At 49.7% G+C, this 15,766-nt stretch overlaps 2 protein-coding genes across 5 annotated transcripts in view; one reads left to right on the top strand and one right to left on the bottom strand.

The window, feature by feature from the left end:
- The first annotated feature begins 3,481 nt into the window (after positions 1-3,481).
- Positions 3,482-9,027, top strand: DLK2 (delta like non-canonical Notch ligand 2). Its single transcript, XM_074237025.1, has 5 exons — positions 3,482-3,602; positions 3,923-3,986; positions 4,677-4,807; positions 5,486-5,630; positions 5,930-9,027. Exons 1-5 carry the CDS (start codon positions 3,527-3,529, stop codon positions 6,669-6,671), a joined length of 1,158 nt encoding a protein of 385 aa, XP_074093126.1. The 5' UTR covers positions 3,482-3,526; the 3' UTR covers positions 6,672-9,027.
- The window catches only part of ABCC10 (ATP binding cassette subfamily C member 10), a 26,502-nt gene continuing 17,551 nt past the window's right edge, over positions 6,816-15,766 (bottom strand). For 3 of the 4 annotated variants that reach the window (XM_074237021.1, XM_074237023.1, XM_074237022.1), the window contains 10 exons: positions 14,831-14,981; positions 14,467-14,656; positions 12,652-12,995; positions 11,681-11,850; positions 10,929-11,089; positions 10,021-10,274; positions 8,340-8,485; positions 8,092-8,189; positions 7,763-7,875; positions 6,816-7,336 (listed from right to left, as the gene is read on the bottom strand). In XM_074237021.1, the coding sequence (XP_074093122.1) occupies positions 7,201-7,336; positions 7,763-7,875; positions 8,092-8,189; positions 8,340-8,485; positions 10,021-10,274; positions 10,929-11,089; positions 11,681-11,850; positions 12,652-12,995; positions 14,467-14,656; positions 14,831-14,981 (1,763 nt within the window). In that variant the 3' untranslated portion in view covers positions 6,816-7,200. Of the gene's footprint in view, positions 7,337-7,762; positions 7,876-8,091; positions 8,190-8,339; positions 8,486-10,020; positions 10,275-10,928; positions 11,090-11,680; positions 11,851-12,651; positions 12,996-14,466; positions 14,657-14,830; positions 14,982-15,766 lie in introns of those variants that run through there. The other variant, XM_074237024.1, reaches the window with a different exon arrangement.

Raw genomic sequence — 15,766 nt, 5'->3', positions numbered from 1 at the left:
AAAAAGCAACAAGCTGGGAGGATAAGACCCTCAGTGTTTTTCAGTGATTAAGGCAAGTAAATATTTAGAACTAAATTGGACTTTATAAGTCATCTAGTCCAACTTTTTCATTTTATATTGTGAGGAAAATGAGACCCAGGGAAAATCCATGACTTGCTTTGGGTCATATATATAATAAATAGAAGAGTTATGATTCAAATCCAGATCCTTTCACTCCAGGGTCAGTGTGAATAATGGCTAGTCATGGTTTCAGAAAGTAGAACAATAATTTTTGTTCAGTCATATCTGATTCATCATAATCCCTTTTGGAGTTTTCTAGGCAAAGATATTGGAGTTTGCCATTTCCTTCTCTAACTCACTTGACAAGAGCATAAATCTGAGGCCAACAGGATTCAATGACTTGCCTAGGTTCACACAGCTAGTAAGTGTCTGAAACTGGATTTGAACTCATGAAGATGAGTCTTGCTGATTCCTAGCCCAGTGTTCTATCCCCTACAACATCTAGCTGTCCCTATAACAAAATTGGCTACTCATAGCTGTGAAAAGTATAACAATAACAATATATATCCCATTAAGGTTTACAAAGCAATTTCCATATATTTTCTTATTTTTTTCACATAGTATCAGTGGTGGGATTAATAATAAAGAAATTAGGATTATAGATTTGGAACTGAAAGGATTTTTGAGGTCATCTGGTTCAACCCTCTCATAGTACAGACAGGAAAACAGCCCAAGAAAGATGAAATGACTTGCCTTAGGTCACCCAGGTATAAGCAGCAGTCAGGATTTGAACCTATCACTTGGGTCCAAATTGTTTGTTCTTTCCACTCTTCTGTTCTGCCTCTTATTAAAAAGGACCCTTGGGCGGCTAGGTGGAATAGTGGATAAAGCACTGGCCCTGGAGTCAGGAGTACCTGGGTTCAAATCTGGTCTCAGACACTTGATAATTACCTAGCTGTGTGGCCTTAGGCAAGCCACTTAACCCCCTTTGCCTTACCAAAAAAAAAGACCCTTGACTCTGAAAGACCCCCTTGACTCAGTTATAACTAATACTTCTATTATAGTTAATACTTCTCTAAGTCTTCTCTAACACTTCTCTAATTCAATTCAGTCCCACAATTTCCATATCCCCCAATTAATATGAATTTATTAAGTGCCAAATTAAAAAAAAAACAAGCACAGGCTTTGTTGGGGACCAATTTTTGTATTTACTTATCTGTGTACATATTGTTTTCTCTAGTGAATAGATAAAAGGATAAATGCACCATGTGTAAGTTTCTTAAGGGCAGGGACTGTCTCGATTTTGGAACCTTAAAATTTACCAATAGTATGAGGTGTACTCATAAATAACTATGTTGGAGTGAATTAAATGTATAGGAGAGGTTACAGAGGCTTGAGAGATTACTGGAGGGAAGGATGACTTAATGAAATCTTAGGAGAGAAAGAAGAGGAAGAGAGGGAGAAATGGAGCTGTGCAGATATTACTGCCATCTGCCTCTGTCCCTCTAAAACTGACAGGAAACCCACAGAGATGCAGGCGGAATAATATGTGCATGCAAATCATCCCAAATGGGAAACTTGAAGTATAAGGAATGGGAAGGAGATGCTGCTCTCTATTCAAAATAGAAAACATTTTTATTCATCCTCTTGATGACTAATTTGTACAGTTCACTGAGTGATTAGCACCTTGGTAGAATAAGGCTAGTGGTGCAATGGATGGTTTCAAGAAATCTCATCCTTGTGGGTTCAAATCTTACTGATAGTTGAAAGCTGTATGATCCTGGGCAAGTTATTGAACCCTCTTTGCCTTAGTTTCTTCATCTGTAAATGAAATGGAGAAGTAAATGGCAAACCCACTTCAGCATATTTACCAAGAAAAGCCCAAACGGGTTTACAAAGAGTAGTACAAGACTGAACAAGGGTAAGATGCTGAGACCAAGACAACCAAATGGGTTTACAAAGAGTAGAATATGGGGGTAGCTAGGTGGCACAGTGGATAGAGCACTGGCCCTGGAGTCAGGAGTACCTGAGTTCAAATCTGGCCTCAGACAGCTGTGTGGCCTTGGGCAAGCCATTTAACCCCATTGCCTTGCAAAAAAAAAAAAACAACCCTTAAAAAAAAGAGTAGTACATGACTGAACAAGGGTAAGATGTTGAGACCAGGTCAAAAAAAAAAAGTGTTGGGAGTCAGACTAATATGAAGGTGTGAGCTGCAGTATTTAGACTTAGATTGTAGGAGCTGGTAGATGGTATGTGGACTTGGAGGTGTGGAGGGATTGAGGAATGACAAAGGAAGACTAGGGGTATGGGGGAGGGTAAACCTGTGAGGAGGCAAGAGGAAGTGATGGAAATTAAGGAGTGGAAGGATAAAAAAATGATTGTGAGGCCAAGTGAGGCTAGGAGGAGGAAGAAGGTAAAAGAAGAGAGTTAAGGAAAGAGGAGTAGGAATCGGAAAGATTGGAAAGCTTACCTGAGAGACCACAAAGGGGGGGGGAGGTAAAGGCAGAAGAACTGAGAAGGTAAGAGAAGGACAAGTGATGCCTAGGGGGCAGAGGAGGGCGAGGGTCAGTGAGGAGGCGAGTGGGAATACAAATGGAACATGAGAGCATCAGACGTGCTGGGAAGGAAAGAATAGACCTAAATCGGCAGCATCCTTTTGTTTCTAACTCCTAATAAGTGTTTCAGCGTCACATTCTTTTCGGTGGGGAAAAAAGAGAAGCCTCAAGAGATTCAGGCGATGCCTTCCATAAGCCTTTCCTGACCGGCCCCGCCCCTCCTCCGATGGTTGGGCATGTCCCGGTCTCCACGGTGGTTTCCTCTTCTGTTCCCCCGAAATGGAAGCTCCCTGAGGCCCGGGACGGCGCCCTTGTGGGCTCGGGAGCTCCGGAGCCGGCGCGGCCTTGGATAGCGGAGGAGGCGCCGCTGGATGGGGCGGCCGGCTGCAGGGAAGGGGTGCGGTGCCGTCCGTGAGCGGGGCGGGGGCGGGCTCTGCCGGCACACGCCGCCCCGGGCCGGAGCTCCCGGAGCTCAGCACGGGCCCGGGCCCTGCAGGGGCGGCGCCAAGCAGCCCCCCGCGGCCGGCGCGCCCCCGCGGCGAGGGAGGGCCCCGCGGCGCGCCCCCGAGGCGAGGGAGGGCCCCAAGGCCGGCGCGCCCCCCGCGGCGAGGGAGGACCCCCGCGGCGCGCCCCCGAGGCGAGGGAGGACCCCCGCGGCGCGCCCCCGAGGCGAGGGAGGACCCCCGCGGCGCGCCCCCGAGGCGAGGGAGGACCCCCGCGGCGCGCCCCCGCGGCGAGGGAGGACCCCCCCGGCGCGCCCCCAGCTGAGGGAGGGCCCCGCGGCGCGCCGGAGGGCTGGGGGGGCCGGAGCCCGCGCGCCCCTCGCCCGGCAGGCGCCCGGGGGGCCGAGCCCGCTCCGGCCCCGCCCCTGCGCCCCGCCCCCGGGCCCCCGCCCCCTCCCAGCGCCTCTCGTCCTGTCCCGCAGGTGCCCGCGCGCCCTCGCTCCGTGCCTGCTGGGGCCGGCGCTGACCATGCCCAGCGGCTGCCGCTGCCTCCGGCTCGTGTCCCTGCTCTGGATCCTGGGGGCGTCCGCACGGCCCACCCCCGGTTAGTGTCCCCGCGCCCGGCCCCCGGAGGCGCTGCCCCCTCCCGCGGCCCCGGCCGGACCAGGCTCGGTGCCCCGCGCCCGCGCTGCCCCCTGCCGGCAGCAGCTAGCGCTGACGGCGCCGGGCGGGCCGCGCTGCCCGGCCCGGGGCATGACCCCCCCCCCCAGACCCGAGCCTGCGCAAGTTGACGCGGCTCCTTTTTTTTTTTTTGGTGGAAAACTGGCCTTCCTGACGTAGAAGGTCGAGGGCTTCCTCAGCCTGGTTGTGGATGCCCAGCCCGTGCCATCTCCAAGCCTGATCCCCTCTGCTTCCCTCCCGCAGCCGATGACTGCAGCTCCCACTGTGATCTGGCCCACGGCTGCTGCGAGCCCGACGGCACGTGCAGGTAGGTGGGAGCCCGGGGTCCCCCCATTCTTGGCTGCACCCCTACGTGGAGAGGACCCCTGCCTTTCAAGGGGCTCCAGCCGCCGCCACTCCTCCTGTATCCTGGGGGAGGGGGCATGACAGACTGTACCCTGCCGTCCTCCCCTTTTCTGGGCCGAAGAGCACTTCGCTCAGGCCGACATTCCTCTCCTGTCCTCTTCGTTTCACTAACATTTCCCTTCCCTCTGAAGTTTCTGTCTCCTGGTTCAGAAGGATGGAGGGAAGGGATGAGATGACTAGGGGGCGAGGAGAGCAAAGGAACAAAAGCAGGAAAGACAGGAAAAGGAGTTGGGATGGTTGAGCGGGGAGTGAAGAGAGGAGGAATCTTGTTCGCGAGAAGCATTGGTAGTAAATAATGGATTAGATTGGCATGAGGGACAAAGAAGAGCCCTTTGACTAGGTTTTGTCTTAACAGATTGTCCTGGAATTTAAGAATAGGGAAGGTGCTCGTCTCTCAGGATATGAAATTCCATCGGACGAACTAAATACATTTTCCAAGGCATTACCAACTTCATATTCATCTGGGGTGGGCTCACTGCATTTGGGGATCAGGTATTAGACCCCAGATTCCCCACTCCATTTAGTGGGGACTTTTATTTTCATTTCCTGAAATCTTCATCAGAATAACTTGTGCCTCCATCCTCCTCCCCAGGTGTGACCCTGGCTGGGAGGGACTACATTGTGAGCGGTGTGTTAGGATGCCTGGCTGTCAGCATGGCACCTGTCACCAACCCTGGCAGTGTATCTGCCGTAGTGGCTGGGCAGGCAAATTCTGTGACAAAGGTGAGAATAGGTGTGAGAACACCTGCTGAGCCCTTCAGGTAAAGCAGAAGGGACCCTGTGGATCTGAAGGGGAAATGAAAAGGAGATCAAGTAACACAGATCCTTTAGGTTTCCTGGCCGTTTGCATTAAAAAAAAAAGATTTTAATATTCATTCGGTCAATAAGATAATAGGTATTTATTAAGCATGTGCTTAACACATCATGCTTGTGTTTCGTATTCTAGTACAAAGTACAGGCATGATAGGCATTGTGTTCAGGACAGATACAATGAAAGGCACAAAAAATAAAAATTTACTCTTATTTGTTCTTTACAGTAATAATGCTGTGAGGTAGGTGGGATGGGTGCTATCCTAATTTAATGATGAAGAATTGGGAGAGAGGGATTGTGGAGGATGAAGGGAAGAGAGATCCCTAAAATGAATTACTCAAGAGTCTCCACAGCTGGTCACTGGCTAGAGCCCAAGTCAACACTGGCCTCCCAGAGTGATAGGCTTTTCATCACACAACAGTGATCTTTTAGAGAGGTGGAAAGGTGGCCAAAGAAGCATGCCATTGGGAACTAGGTTCCAAAGGCAGAAGCTAGACCAGAGCCGGGGGGCTTCAGCTGGCCCTAGCCTGTCCTAGGGGAAGGTGGAGAAAGAGGGGCACTTGACCAGAGGCATCCCTTCTCCCCTCCAGATGAGCACATCTGTACCAAACAGCCACCCTGCCAGAATGGAGGAAAGTGTGTATATGAGGGGGATGGGGAGTACCACTGCGTGTGCCCACCAGATTTTCATGGGCATAACTGTGAGCGCAAGACTGGACCCTGTGAGCATGCCGGGTGAGTGGGGCTTGGGCACGGGTCAGGCTTTAAGATACTAGACCAAGGGCCTAGGGTGGGTTGAGGACAATGGAGCCAGAGATCAAGATGTTGGAGCCTAGGGGTGGGCCATAGGAATATGTCTTCAGTTGAGGGTAGATGGATTTGGGAGTGCATTCATAGAAGTACAGATGGGGGAAGAGAGAACTCAGAGACAATCTAGTCCAATCCTCTCTATATACAGAGAGACAGCTGGTCCAGAGTGGGGATGTGATTTGGCTCAAGTCATACAACATTGTCACTGTTAACTCTCTCCTTAGGTCTCCTTGCCGGAATGGAGGGCAGTGCCAAGATGATCAAGGCTTTGCAGAGAACTTCACATGCCGCTGCTTGGCAGGCTTTGTGGGTCCACGCTGTGAGGTCAATGTGGATGATTGCCTAATGAGGCCCTGTGCCAATGGTGCCACCTGCCATGATGGCATCAACCGCTTCTCCTGCCACTGTCCCGAAGGCTTTGCTGGCCGCTTCTGCACCGTCAACCTGGATGACTGTGCCAGCCGACCATGCCAGCATGGTGCCCGTTGCCGGGATCGTGTCCATGACTTCGATTGCCTCTGCCCCGATGGCTATGGGGGCAAGACATGTGAGATTGTCCTCCCAGCCCTGGACCTCCCCACGGAGCCAGACAGTGCCTCTGGACCCACCCCTGCAGCTGTGGTCCCTTTCACAGTTCCTGCCCCCTTCAGTGTGGGTGCTGGGCTACTGCGAATCTCAGTGAAGGAAGTAGTACGGCGACAAGAGGCAGGGTTAGGGGAGTCAAGCCTGCTCGTTTTGGTAGTATTTGGGGTCCTCACTGCTACCCTGGTCCTTACCACAGGGCTGTTGATCTTTTGGGCGTGGCGTCATGGCCACTGCCCTGCTGGGCCCTGCTGCTATCCTTTTCGTGAATATGCCGCACCCCCTGAGCAACATGACCGGGAATGCCAGGTCAGCATGCTCCCTGCGGGAATCTCCCCTGCACCTGGCTCCCCACCTGAGCCTGGCAGGACCACAGCACTGTGATGGGGGCTGGAGGGGGGGCAGAATGAGGCCCCCTCTCCATCTCCTTCCTCCTCACATTTCCTACCCTCCAGAGACCATTGTGGGCTTCCCTCGCACTAAGGTGTCTCAGCCTCACACCAGAAATGTTATTTTTTTAAATATACAGATTGTTCAAGAGAAGTTTTATCAAATAAAATTACAAAAAGTGACAGTGAGTGATAGCTCATGCTCCCAGAGTTCCTGGCCCCAAGTGAGGCCAGCCTGGAGGCCCATATTCAAGGTCCTGGTCCTGGCCTACTCAGAGTTCTCTTCCAACACCTTCAGCTCTTTGAGGAGGATTGGTATCAAAGAGGGCCTCTGAGGTACTCAGCCAGGGATGCCAGGGAAAGTGAGGAAGGCCTGGAGCTTCCTGGGTCCAGGAGGCCCTCCAGATGAAGGGGAGAGTAAACAACTGTTCATCACCTGAGAGTAAAAGACCCAGGCCTTCCCACATGGAGAGGCAGATGGTGATTAAGGAAGAGGGAAGACCATGGGTTCAGAGAAGGTAAGCTCATTGCTGACTGTTTTGCAGCAGCTGTTGGAACAATGAGTAGGGCCGACTTCGAAGGGCAGCTGGAGTGTCCAGCTCGGCTACCCTTCCCGCCTGTAACACCAGCACCCGGTCTGAATTCAGGATCGTGTTAAGCCTATAAGGCAGGTTAACATGGGCACAGAGTGATTATGGGATGGTTGACCCATTCCCCATCTGTTACTCGTTGCTATTCCTCTACTCTCAGACATCAGATTTCACTCACCAACACCACTGTTGGGGATGGGGGGATGGGGGAAGGAGAAGATTGCTTAGTGACTCAGTTTCCTACAGGGTGAGAGTTCCCATTTCAGGTGTCTCACCAATGACTGGCAGGATAGTGATATGGGTCCGAGAGGAGATAGAGTATCTCCTCTCACTAATTTCTGGATAGTCCCCCCAAAAGAAAGAAGGAATAAAAGGTCTGAAGCTGGCCTGCTGTAATCATCCCTATTACATTGGTTACTTTTCCCTCCCCTCTCCCCCTGCCACCTGCCATTACTCTTAGAGTTCCTCCCTGGCTATCTCCACTATTTATACATACCTATGTGCAATGGTCAGAACTGTTTTATTAGCAAAACGATTAGAGATTGTCTGTTGGAGCAGCTGATCTGTCTTCTGGTCTACACTGGCTGTGGCCTCATCAATGCACAGGATCTGGGGGAGGGGAAGAAAGGGTTATGGCTGCTCCGGATCCTAACCTAGCACCCGTCCCTTTAGCCCCTCATTGTGCCAGCTTTGCACTGGAGAGCTGAGGCCCAGCAAAGCAGACCTGTCTCCTTGATAATCCAGGAGAGCTCTTCCAACACTCTTTCAAAGGCCACTTTCCCCACCCCACCAAACCCACCCATGGACCCCTGTCCCATTCCTTACCTTGGCATCTGTAAGGAGAGCTCTGGCCAAACATAGTAGCTGCCTCTGCCCTAGTGACAAGCATCGTCCTCCCTCACCCAGTTCACTATCTAGACCACCTGTTGGACCCAGATTTTTGTCATCTCAAGAGGTTCACTCCTCTTCTCCCAGCCTCACCCACTCCCTCCTGACTCCAAAAGGCCTTCCTTACCTCCAGGAAGGGGCCTATCCTTGGTCAGGTTCTCCCACCACCTGTTCCCAGAACTCACCCAGGGGAGTGATCACCTCACTCAGGTGGCACTCCTCCAAGGCCTGCCACAGTGCCTCATCCTCATGGTGACCCAGAGGGTCTAGGTTTTCTCGTACCGTGCCACTGAACAAAAAGGGCTCTTGAGGAATGATGGCCAGCTGGGACCTGAGAGGCAGGGAAGGGAGCAATTGATGTGATCTGGTCTCAGGGATCACAGGCACCTTCTTCTTGGCCTGAAATCACTTATTTCCTGCATATGAGTTTGAACTTCTCTAATTCTCAACTATGAATTAGTCAATCGATGGGAAACAACATAGTATAGTGAGAGAGTCCTGGGATTGCTTCTTGTCTTGGGGAGAGGAGTGAGAAGGGAAGAAGGGAGAAATTTTTTTCTTAGGGTTTTGCAAGGTAAATGAGGTTAAATGGCTTGCCCAAGGCCACACAGCTAGGTAATTATTAAGTGTCTGAGACCGGATTTGAACCCAGATACTCCTGACTCCAGGTCCGGTGCTTTATCCACTGCGCCACCTAGCCGCCCCTCTACTGCACCACCTAGCCACTCCTGGGAGAAAAAAAATCTTACAAAAATTCATGTTGAAAACTACCTTTATATAGATATAATTGGTAAAAATAAAATATTATTAAATGAAAAAGGAAAAGAAGAAAAGAAAGAGCCCTGGGCAGCTAGATGATGCAATGGATGGAGTACCTGCTATGGAGTCAGGAGAATCTGAGTTCAAATTTGACCTCAGATACTCACTGTGTGACCCGGGGAAACTGCCTTCATAAAAATGGAAAAAGAAAGAAAAAACCATGAAATGGCAGTTGCAGACTTGGCTTAGAATCCCTGTTACTTACTGCTTGTATGACCTCAGCCAACTAATTCCTCTTTCTGGGTATGTGTCCTCAGTGGTAAAATATGGGGGTCAGACTAAATGGTTTCTATGGATGCTTCCAGTTCTAAATCTTAAGATTCTGCTGTGTATTTAGCAATCTACTAGACACTTTGAGGGAGAGCAAAGAGAAATAAAATATGGCCTCAGGAGTTCAAATCTCATCAGGGGACAGAAATGACACTCAGGAAACAGGTCTAGAGCCAAGGCCTCTTCCCTCAAGAGTGGGAAGATACCAGGCTGAACTAGAGTAGACAAGACAAAGACTTAGATTAGAATTAGAGACATTTTGTTTAGAAAGACAAAGGCTTGGTCTGGAAGAGGATGCATTGGTTAGAAGGAATAAGGGCAGGCATTCCGAGGTAGGGGAGCATGACCCAAAGAAGAATCCACAATGAACAGGGTTCTCAGGATGCTGAGACTGGCCTGAGCCAAGGGGAGGTAAGAAATGGAAAATAAGGTCGGCTAACTGAGTTTGGGGAAGGCCTTGAAAAATCAAGCTTAGTAGTTTTGATTTGATAATGATAGCTATCTCTAGTCCCCCACCATAGTTCACAGTACATAAAAGATACTTAATAAATGCTCGTTAATTAGCTAACTAATTGTATCTTTGTCCAGATGCCTTTCCATCTCTCTTAGCTCCCATTTCATCTACTACAGCAATCAGCCTTTCCTATTCTCCAGCTTCACCAAACTGCCCCATGTCCATTCTTCTGTCTTTAAGTCTTGTCCCAGCCCCCATAAGTTGATGCAGAAGTCCCAGGGTCAAAGCATTCTCACCCATGGCAGCCCCTCCCCCAACTCCACCTGAGATCCGACAAGCCCAGCAAACTGATGTCCACACCATCCAGGAGTATGTGCCCCGCGCTGAGCTCCACCAGCCGGAACAATACCAGCAGCAGAGAGGACTTTCCAGAACCCGTTCGGCCCACAATGCCTATCTTCTCCCCAGGCAACACGTTGAAGGTGACCCCATCCAAGGCATTGGGCAATCCAGGCCGGTAAGTCAACACCACATTCTGGAATTCCACATGTCCCTGGGACAGCCAGCCTACTCCTACCTGTGATCACCAAAGAGAAGGAAGAAATGGGGGGAGAGGGTGAAGAGAGATGGGCAACATCAGAGTGGTGCAGAATTGAAACAGTAAGGCAAAAATGAAGAGAGATAGTGAAAGGAGACAAGAAAAGGTGGGGAGAAAGGGAGAAGAATTGAGAGAAAGATGGGTAGAAAATGAGGTGGAAAAACATGATATGGGGACAAAATGGAAATGAAGATAAATGGAAGGGATGTTAGAAGGGAGTAAGAAGAAATAGGGAAGGAGAGTCAGAAAATGAGGAAAGATGAGGTAGGAATGGTGAGGAGAGAGATATAGTGAAGAGCATAGAAGATGGTAAAAATTGGGAAGATAGTGAAGAGGATGGACAGGATAGGAGAAAAGGAAAAATAGGGAAAGATGAGGAAATGATGAGGAAAAAAGTTATTAGGGAAGTGATGGGGAATTAAGATGAGGTAAGAAATAGTAGCTTAGCTGCTGCACCAACACAACATCCTCTTCTCCACCCAGTACCACCCAGCAGGGTTATGTCAATACCTGGGTTGCCCTAATTTGCCCCTGGTTCAATGTTCAGTTCTTCATATAGGGGGCCGTCTAGGACTGAAACTAGTTTTTGGTTCTGAGGTGAGAAGAGGAGAAAGGGCATCCAATCACTGATACCTGTATCTGCTGGCCCTGGGGTTCGCTGGGCAGATCACAAGAATACTCCTCCAGTCGCTCCACACTCACCATCATGGCCTCCGTTTGTGTGAAGCTGCTTACCAGACCTGAGAGAAGGCCTGTCAGGGACAGGGCATAGGACAGGGCCAGGCCCACTAGTCCTGAGGAAAAAAAGGATGTGGTGAGACTATTGAAGCGACTGGACTTTCTGGGCTTGGGGTTGGCCTGGCTGCTGCCACCTCCAGGCTCCCTCTACTACTGAAGGAGGCTGGCAGGCAAGGGCAGCATGTTTGTTTATATTAGACTTTTAAGTTTCTGAAGGAAAGGGAAGATGGCTTATTTCACATTTTCAACACCTAGCACAAGAAGGTGTTCAAAATAGGTACTGGGCTATTTCTTGATACGGTTTGTATGTAGGAGAAAGAATGTATGTGTGTGTTCAGGCACAAATATATGTTCATATACAAAGATGGCAAGATAAAAGGAAACAGGCTGAAAAGAAGGAAAGGATGCAGGTGGGAACATAAGAGGCTAGTTCCTATAACAGGTAGAACTAAAGATGAAGGGTTTGTGTTAGGTTTGGGATCAGGAAGCTGGGGGGAGAGATGCAAGTAATAGAGATGGATATGAAAGAGTATGAATTAGGGCAGAAAGTTCATTGATACAGAAGAGAATCAGAGGAAAACGTTAGAAGGAGGTAAGACAGTTTTCAACTAGGATTGTGGTAAGATCAACAGAGGCAAAGATGGCACCTGGGTTAGCAATGTGTTGGTGATGCTGGATAAGGGCGATGATGGCAATGGCGCTGACCACAGTGGCACCTATGAGCTGCAGTCGGATGTCCAGCCACTGTAAGCATGCGCTGGCTGCAAACTGGCAACGCTGGTTAAGCTCCAGTAGCTTCTCATTCTTCTCTTCAAACCTAAGGACCGAGGGTTGAACTTTCTCTCTACTAATCATATGCTGAGGACCAGCCTAAGGGGGTGGCTCTCCTCCTTCCTGTCCTCATGTCTAAGATCAGAATCCTCCTGTTCATAGGGTTCAGCATAGGAGAGGTGCTAGTTGGCTTATGTACAGAAGTCCCTAAACTCCCCTGTGCCCTGTTCCAACAAAGGGTCCCTTCAATAGCTTCGCCTTCAGGATTATTATCTCTCTAGATCCTCTCTTTTCTTTTTCTTTTTTTTTTTTTTGTTTTTTTAGATGTTGGCAAGGCAAATGGGGTTAAGTGGCTTGCCCAAACCAAGGCCACACAGCTAGGTAATTAGTAAGTGTCTGAGACCGGATTTGAACCCAGGTACTCCTGACTCCAGGGCCAGTGCTTTATCCACTATGTCACCTAGCAGCCCCCTCTTTTCTCTTTAGGATCTCCCAGCTCCTTCCCAATCTGTCTCCTTGGCACTACTTCTTTTCTCTCTAAGGACATAATCATCTCCTTGAGCCTCTGCTCTGTATTATTCTAGTTAAATTCCTAGATGGGTTCTCTTTATTTTTTATTTTTTAGATTTTTGCAAGGTAATGGGGTTAAGCGGCTTGCCCAAGGCCACACAGCTAGGTAATTATTAAGTTGTCTGAGGCCGGATTTGAACTCGGGTACTCCTGACTCCAGGGCCGGTGCTCTATCCACTGCACCACCTAGCCACCTCAGATGGGTTCTCTTTAGATGGGATCTTCTTTTGCTAGTACTGAGATGGGGGATCTTGCCTGACATGATAACATCCCTCACCTGCAGGTGGCACGGGCAGCCCGGATAATACTGAGACCAGCGAGGCTCTCGGAGAGGTGAGTATAGAGTGGAGAGAGTGTGAGGCTGCTCAAGCGACGCAGCTCCCTGGAGGATGCTCGGTAGTGGCGCTGTATAGAATAGTAGAGGGAGCCAAGAGGTGGCAGCAGCAGCAGCAGCCAGGGCAGCCCCGAGCCCAGGATGGCTAGCAGCCCCAGAAGTCCCACTGCATTGGCCAACAGAATGTTGAGAATGAAGGGTAGGCTGTCATCTGCACAGGCCACATCAGATGAGAAGCGGTTCAAGATCCGTCCAGTTGGTGTGGAGTCAAAGAATGTCACAGGAGCCTACAAAGGAAGGTCATGGTGGGGACAGTGAAGTTGAGTGATGTTGAATGAGCCCAGGGAAGGAAACCAGGTGGGAGAAAAATCTTGGAAGGGATGGAATTAGTTGTGAGCCCTGATAGGGAGAAATAACTGGAAGAGAAAGGAGTCCCATAAGAGAGCTTTGAGAAGTAGGGTTGCTGGGGGTCCCTTGAGGTAGGATAGGTTGGCTGTGGGAAGACAGAAAGAAAATAGCATGTGGGAGAAAGTTCATTGAGTTGGGAACAGCTAGGATAAGGTAGGAGGAAAGCATTTTAGCTGGTAGGGCCTCCAGGAAGTCAGCCCTCCATCTTCCTGCCTCTAATCAGACCTTGAGCTGTTCTTAAATCTGCCCAAAGGAGTTGCGACAATCAGATTCCTGAATTCTCACTAACAGGGCCAATCTGGGCCCTAGAGGACAAATGATGAATGTATTCAATTCCTCTGGAGGAAGACTATATGGGGACATGACTATGATGTAAAAACAAAAGGCATTAATGCAATTTATAAAAAAGATAATCTGCTGTGTTTCCTACCCCTTCACTTCAAAGAGGTCTTTCCTGAGAGTTGACCTCTCTCAGTGGATGGAGACTTTCCAGTGCAATGAGGTGAAGGGTAGGTATCAAGATTTCTGACCAGCAGGTTGTAGGAGAAGCAATAGCTTCAAGGAAAGGGAGGGAGACTATGGAACCTTCTTCTCTGGAAGGAAGTTTATTAAGAGGAGGAAAATCTCTAAATACCTTTAGGGAATTATTCTGTCAAGAGATAGGGGACTGGACTAGTTGACTTAGTTAATCTCCTGAGGTTCCTTTCAAGACTTGGATTCCAGCCTCTTCCCCAATGGATCACTCTTGATCCCAACAAGTCTATAGCACTTCATTACCAGTCTGCAAAGTTGGTAGTTCAGCTATGAGGAATGCCTATTTTACAGAGGAGGGAACTGAAGGTCAGAAAGCCCAGTGTTAGTTCAAATTCTGTTTCTGCAGCCATGGGCAAGTCATACCTCCTCAGGTCTCCTAGACATGTAAGAGTCACAGAAAAGTTGAGGATCTGCATCAGAAAAAAAAGAAATTTCCACACAGAAGCACCTTGCCCTAATGAAAGAATTGGTGTCGTTTCCCTGCTTCTAAAGAACAGATTAACAGGACTTTTCTGAGTCCTCACAACTAGCCAAGTGTCTGAGCTGGATCTAGGGCCCAGGTCAGCTGATTCCAGATCTAATGTCCATTCTACTACAATACTCTGCCTCTAGGTGAGGGAGAAGAGTGGCACCATACCCTCTCCAAGCTGCTCAGGGAGAGAGCAGAAATTTTGGCAATGACATAGTAGCAATGCCAAGCAGATTAAACAGGGCAGAGCAGGAACAATGCCTCCTCAGGCTGAGGAAAACTGGCAAAACAGTCTCTCCTCTCCCCCACTAGTATTTCCCCCCCACCAGTGCTCTTCACTCACTCACCCTGAGGACACGGTGCAGCAGGCGCTGGTGTAGGGTGGCTGCTGCCTGGAGAATGCCAGTGGCAAAAAGTACTGCTCGCAGGAGGGTGCAGATAGAGTTGGCACTGGCAATGGCCCCATATACAGTCAGGTAGAATTGCACATCCAGGGAGCTATTTGGGGTGGCTTTGGGCCATGGTGACATGGGGCCACTGGACAGAGGGAAGGAAAAGTGGAAGCCATGACCACGTCATTCATGGGTTGAGTCCTGACCTCAAGCTACATAGCCTCACCCTAGAGTAGTCATCAGGATCTACTCTTAAGCCCCCAACTTAGTCCCAGAACTCAGCTCTGACTCATTTTTGGTGGGCCCCCAGCACACTCACAAGAGACCTCCAGGGGAAAAGAGGAGCAGCTGTGGGGAAAGCAGTGAGGGTGCCTGGCTGGTGAGGTGCCACAGCTCTTGAGAGCCATTCTCAGCTTTCTTCAGCTGGGAGATCCAGTGAGAGAGCCACCAGTCAGCAGCGTTGCGGGTCCCTGGAAACAGAGCAAGGAAAAAGGAAAGAAAAGCCATCCAACTGTCATTTGCATTTTTCTAGGACTATGCCAACTCTTCTCTCACCCATCACTCCTCAGTCTCCTCATTGGCTCTAGCCCCAGGCTCCATGGTGCTCACCCCAGCCTCTGGCACCTTTCCAATTCTATTGGCTCATCTCATCCCTGCACCTCCTGTGTGCCGCTCTGGGGCAAGTAGGGAGCAGTTCCCAATTTAAGAAAGAAGGACGAGACTCAGAAGGGTCAGGGCATGAGGCGGCTAGGTGGTGCAGTGGATAGAGCACCAGCCTTGGAGTCAGGAATAGCTGAGTTCAAATCCGACCTCAGACACTTAATAATTACCTAGCCGTGTGGCCTTGGGCAAGCCACTTAACCCCATTGCCTTGAAAAATCTTAAAAAAAAAAAAAAAAAAGGATCAGGGCAGGAGAGCTAATCCTATCCTGGGACAGCTCTTGTCCCTGTCTCTTTGGTGAGCACTGTGAGAGGCAACTTCCTTTCTCTTCAGAGAGTCCAGTGAACAGCAATATTAATGGAATTGTGGTCGCCCTTTGAGCTGTACAAAAATCCAGCACATCGGGGCAGCTAGGTGGCGCAATGGATAAAGCACTGGCCCTGGAGTTAGGAGTACCTGGGTTCAAATCCGGTCTCAGACACTTAATAATTACCTAGCTGTGTGGCCTTGGGCAAGCCACTTAACCCCATTTGCCTTGGAAAAAACCTAAAAAAAAAAAAACGAGCACATGGCAACCCTGGGATAGAGTGGACA

This window comes from Macrotis lagotis, chromosome 5 (genome assembly GCF_037893015.1).
Source record: "Macrotis lagotis isolate mMagLag1 chromosome 5, bilby.v1.9.chrom.fasta, whole genome shotgun sequence".
Classification (NCBI taxonomy): domain Eukaryota; kingdom Metazoa; phylum Chordata; class Mammalia; order Peramelemorphia; family Peramelidae; genus Macrotis; species Macrotis lagotis.
The sequence above is the reverse complement of the archived record's forward strand: the minus strand, read 5'-3'. Positions and strand labels throughout refer to the sequence as shown.

Coding starts and splice junctions, on each gene's coding strand:
- DLK2 (XM_074237025.1), top strand. CDS start 3,527: ATGCCCAGCGGCTGCCGCTGCCTCCGGCTCGTGTCCCTGCTCTGGATC. Junction 3,987..4,676: donor GAGCCCGACGGCACGTGCAG/GTAGGTGGGAGC, acceptor CCTCCTCCCCAG/GTGTGACCCTGGCTGGGAGG. Junction 4,808..5,485: donor AGGCAAATTCTGTGACAAAG/GTGAGAATAGGT, acceptor TCTCCCCTCCAG/ATGAGCACATCTGTACCAAA.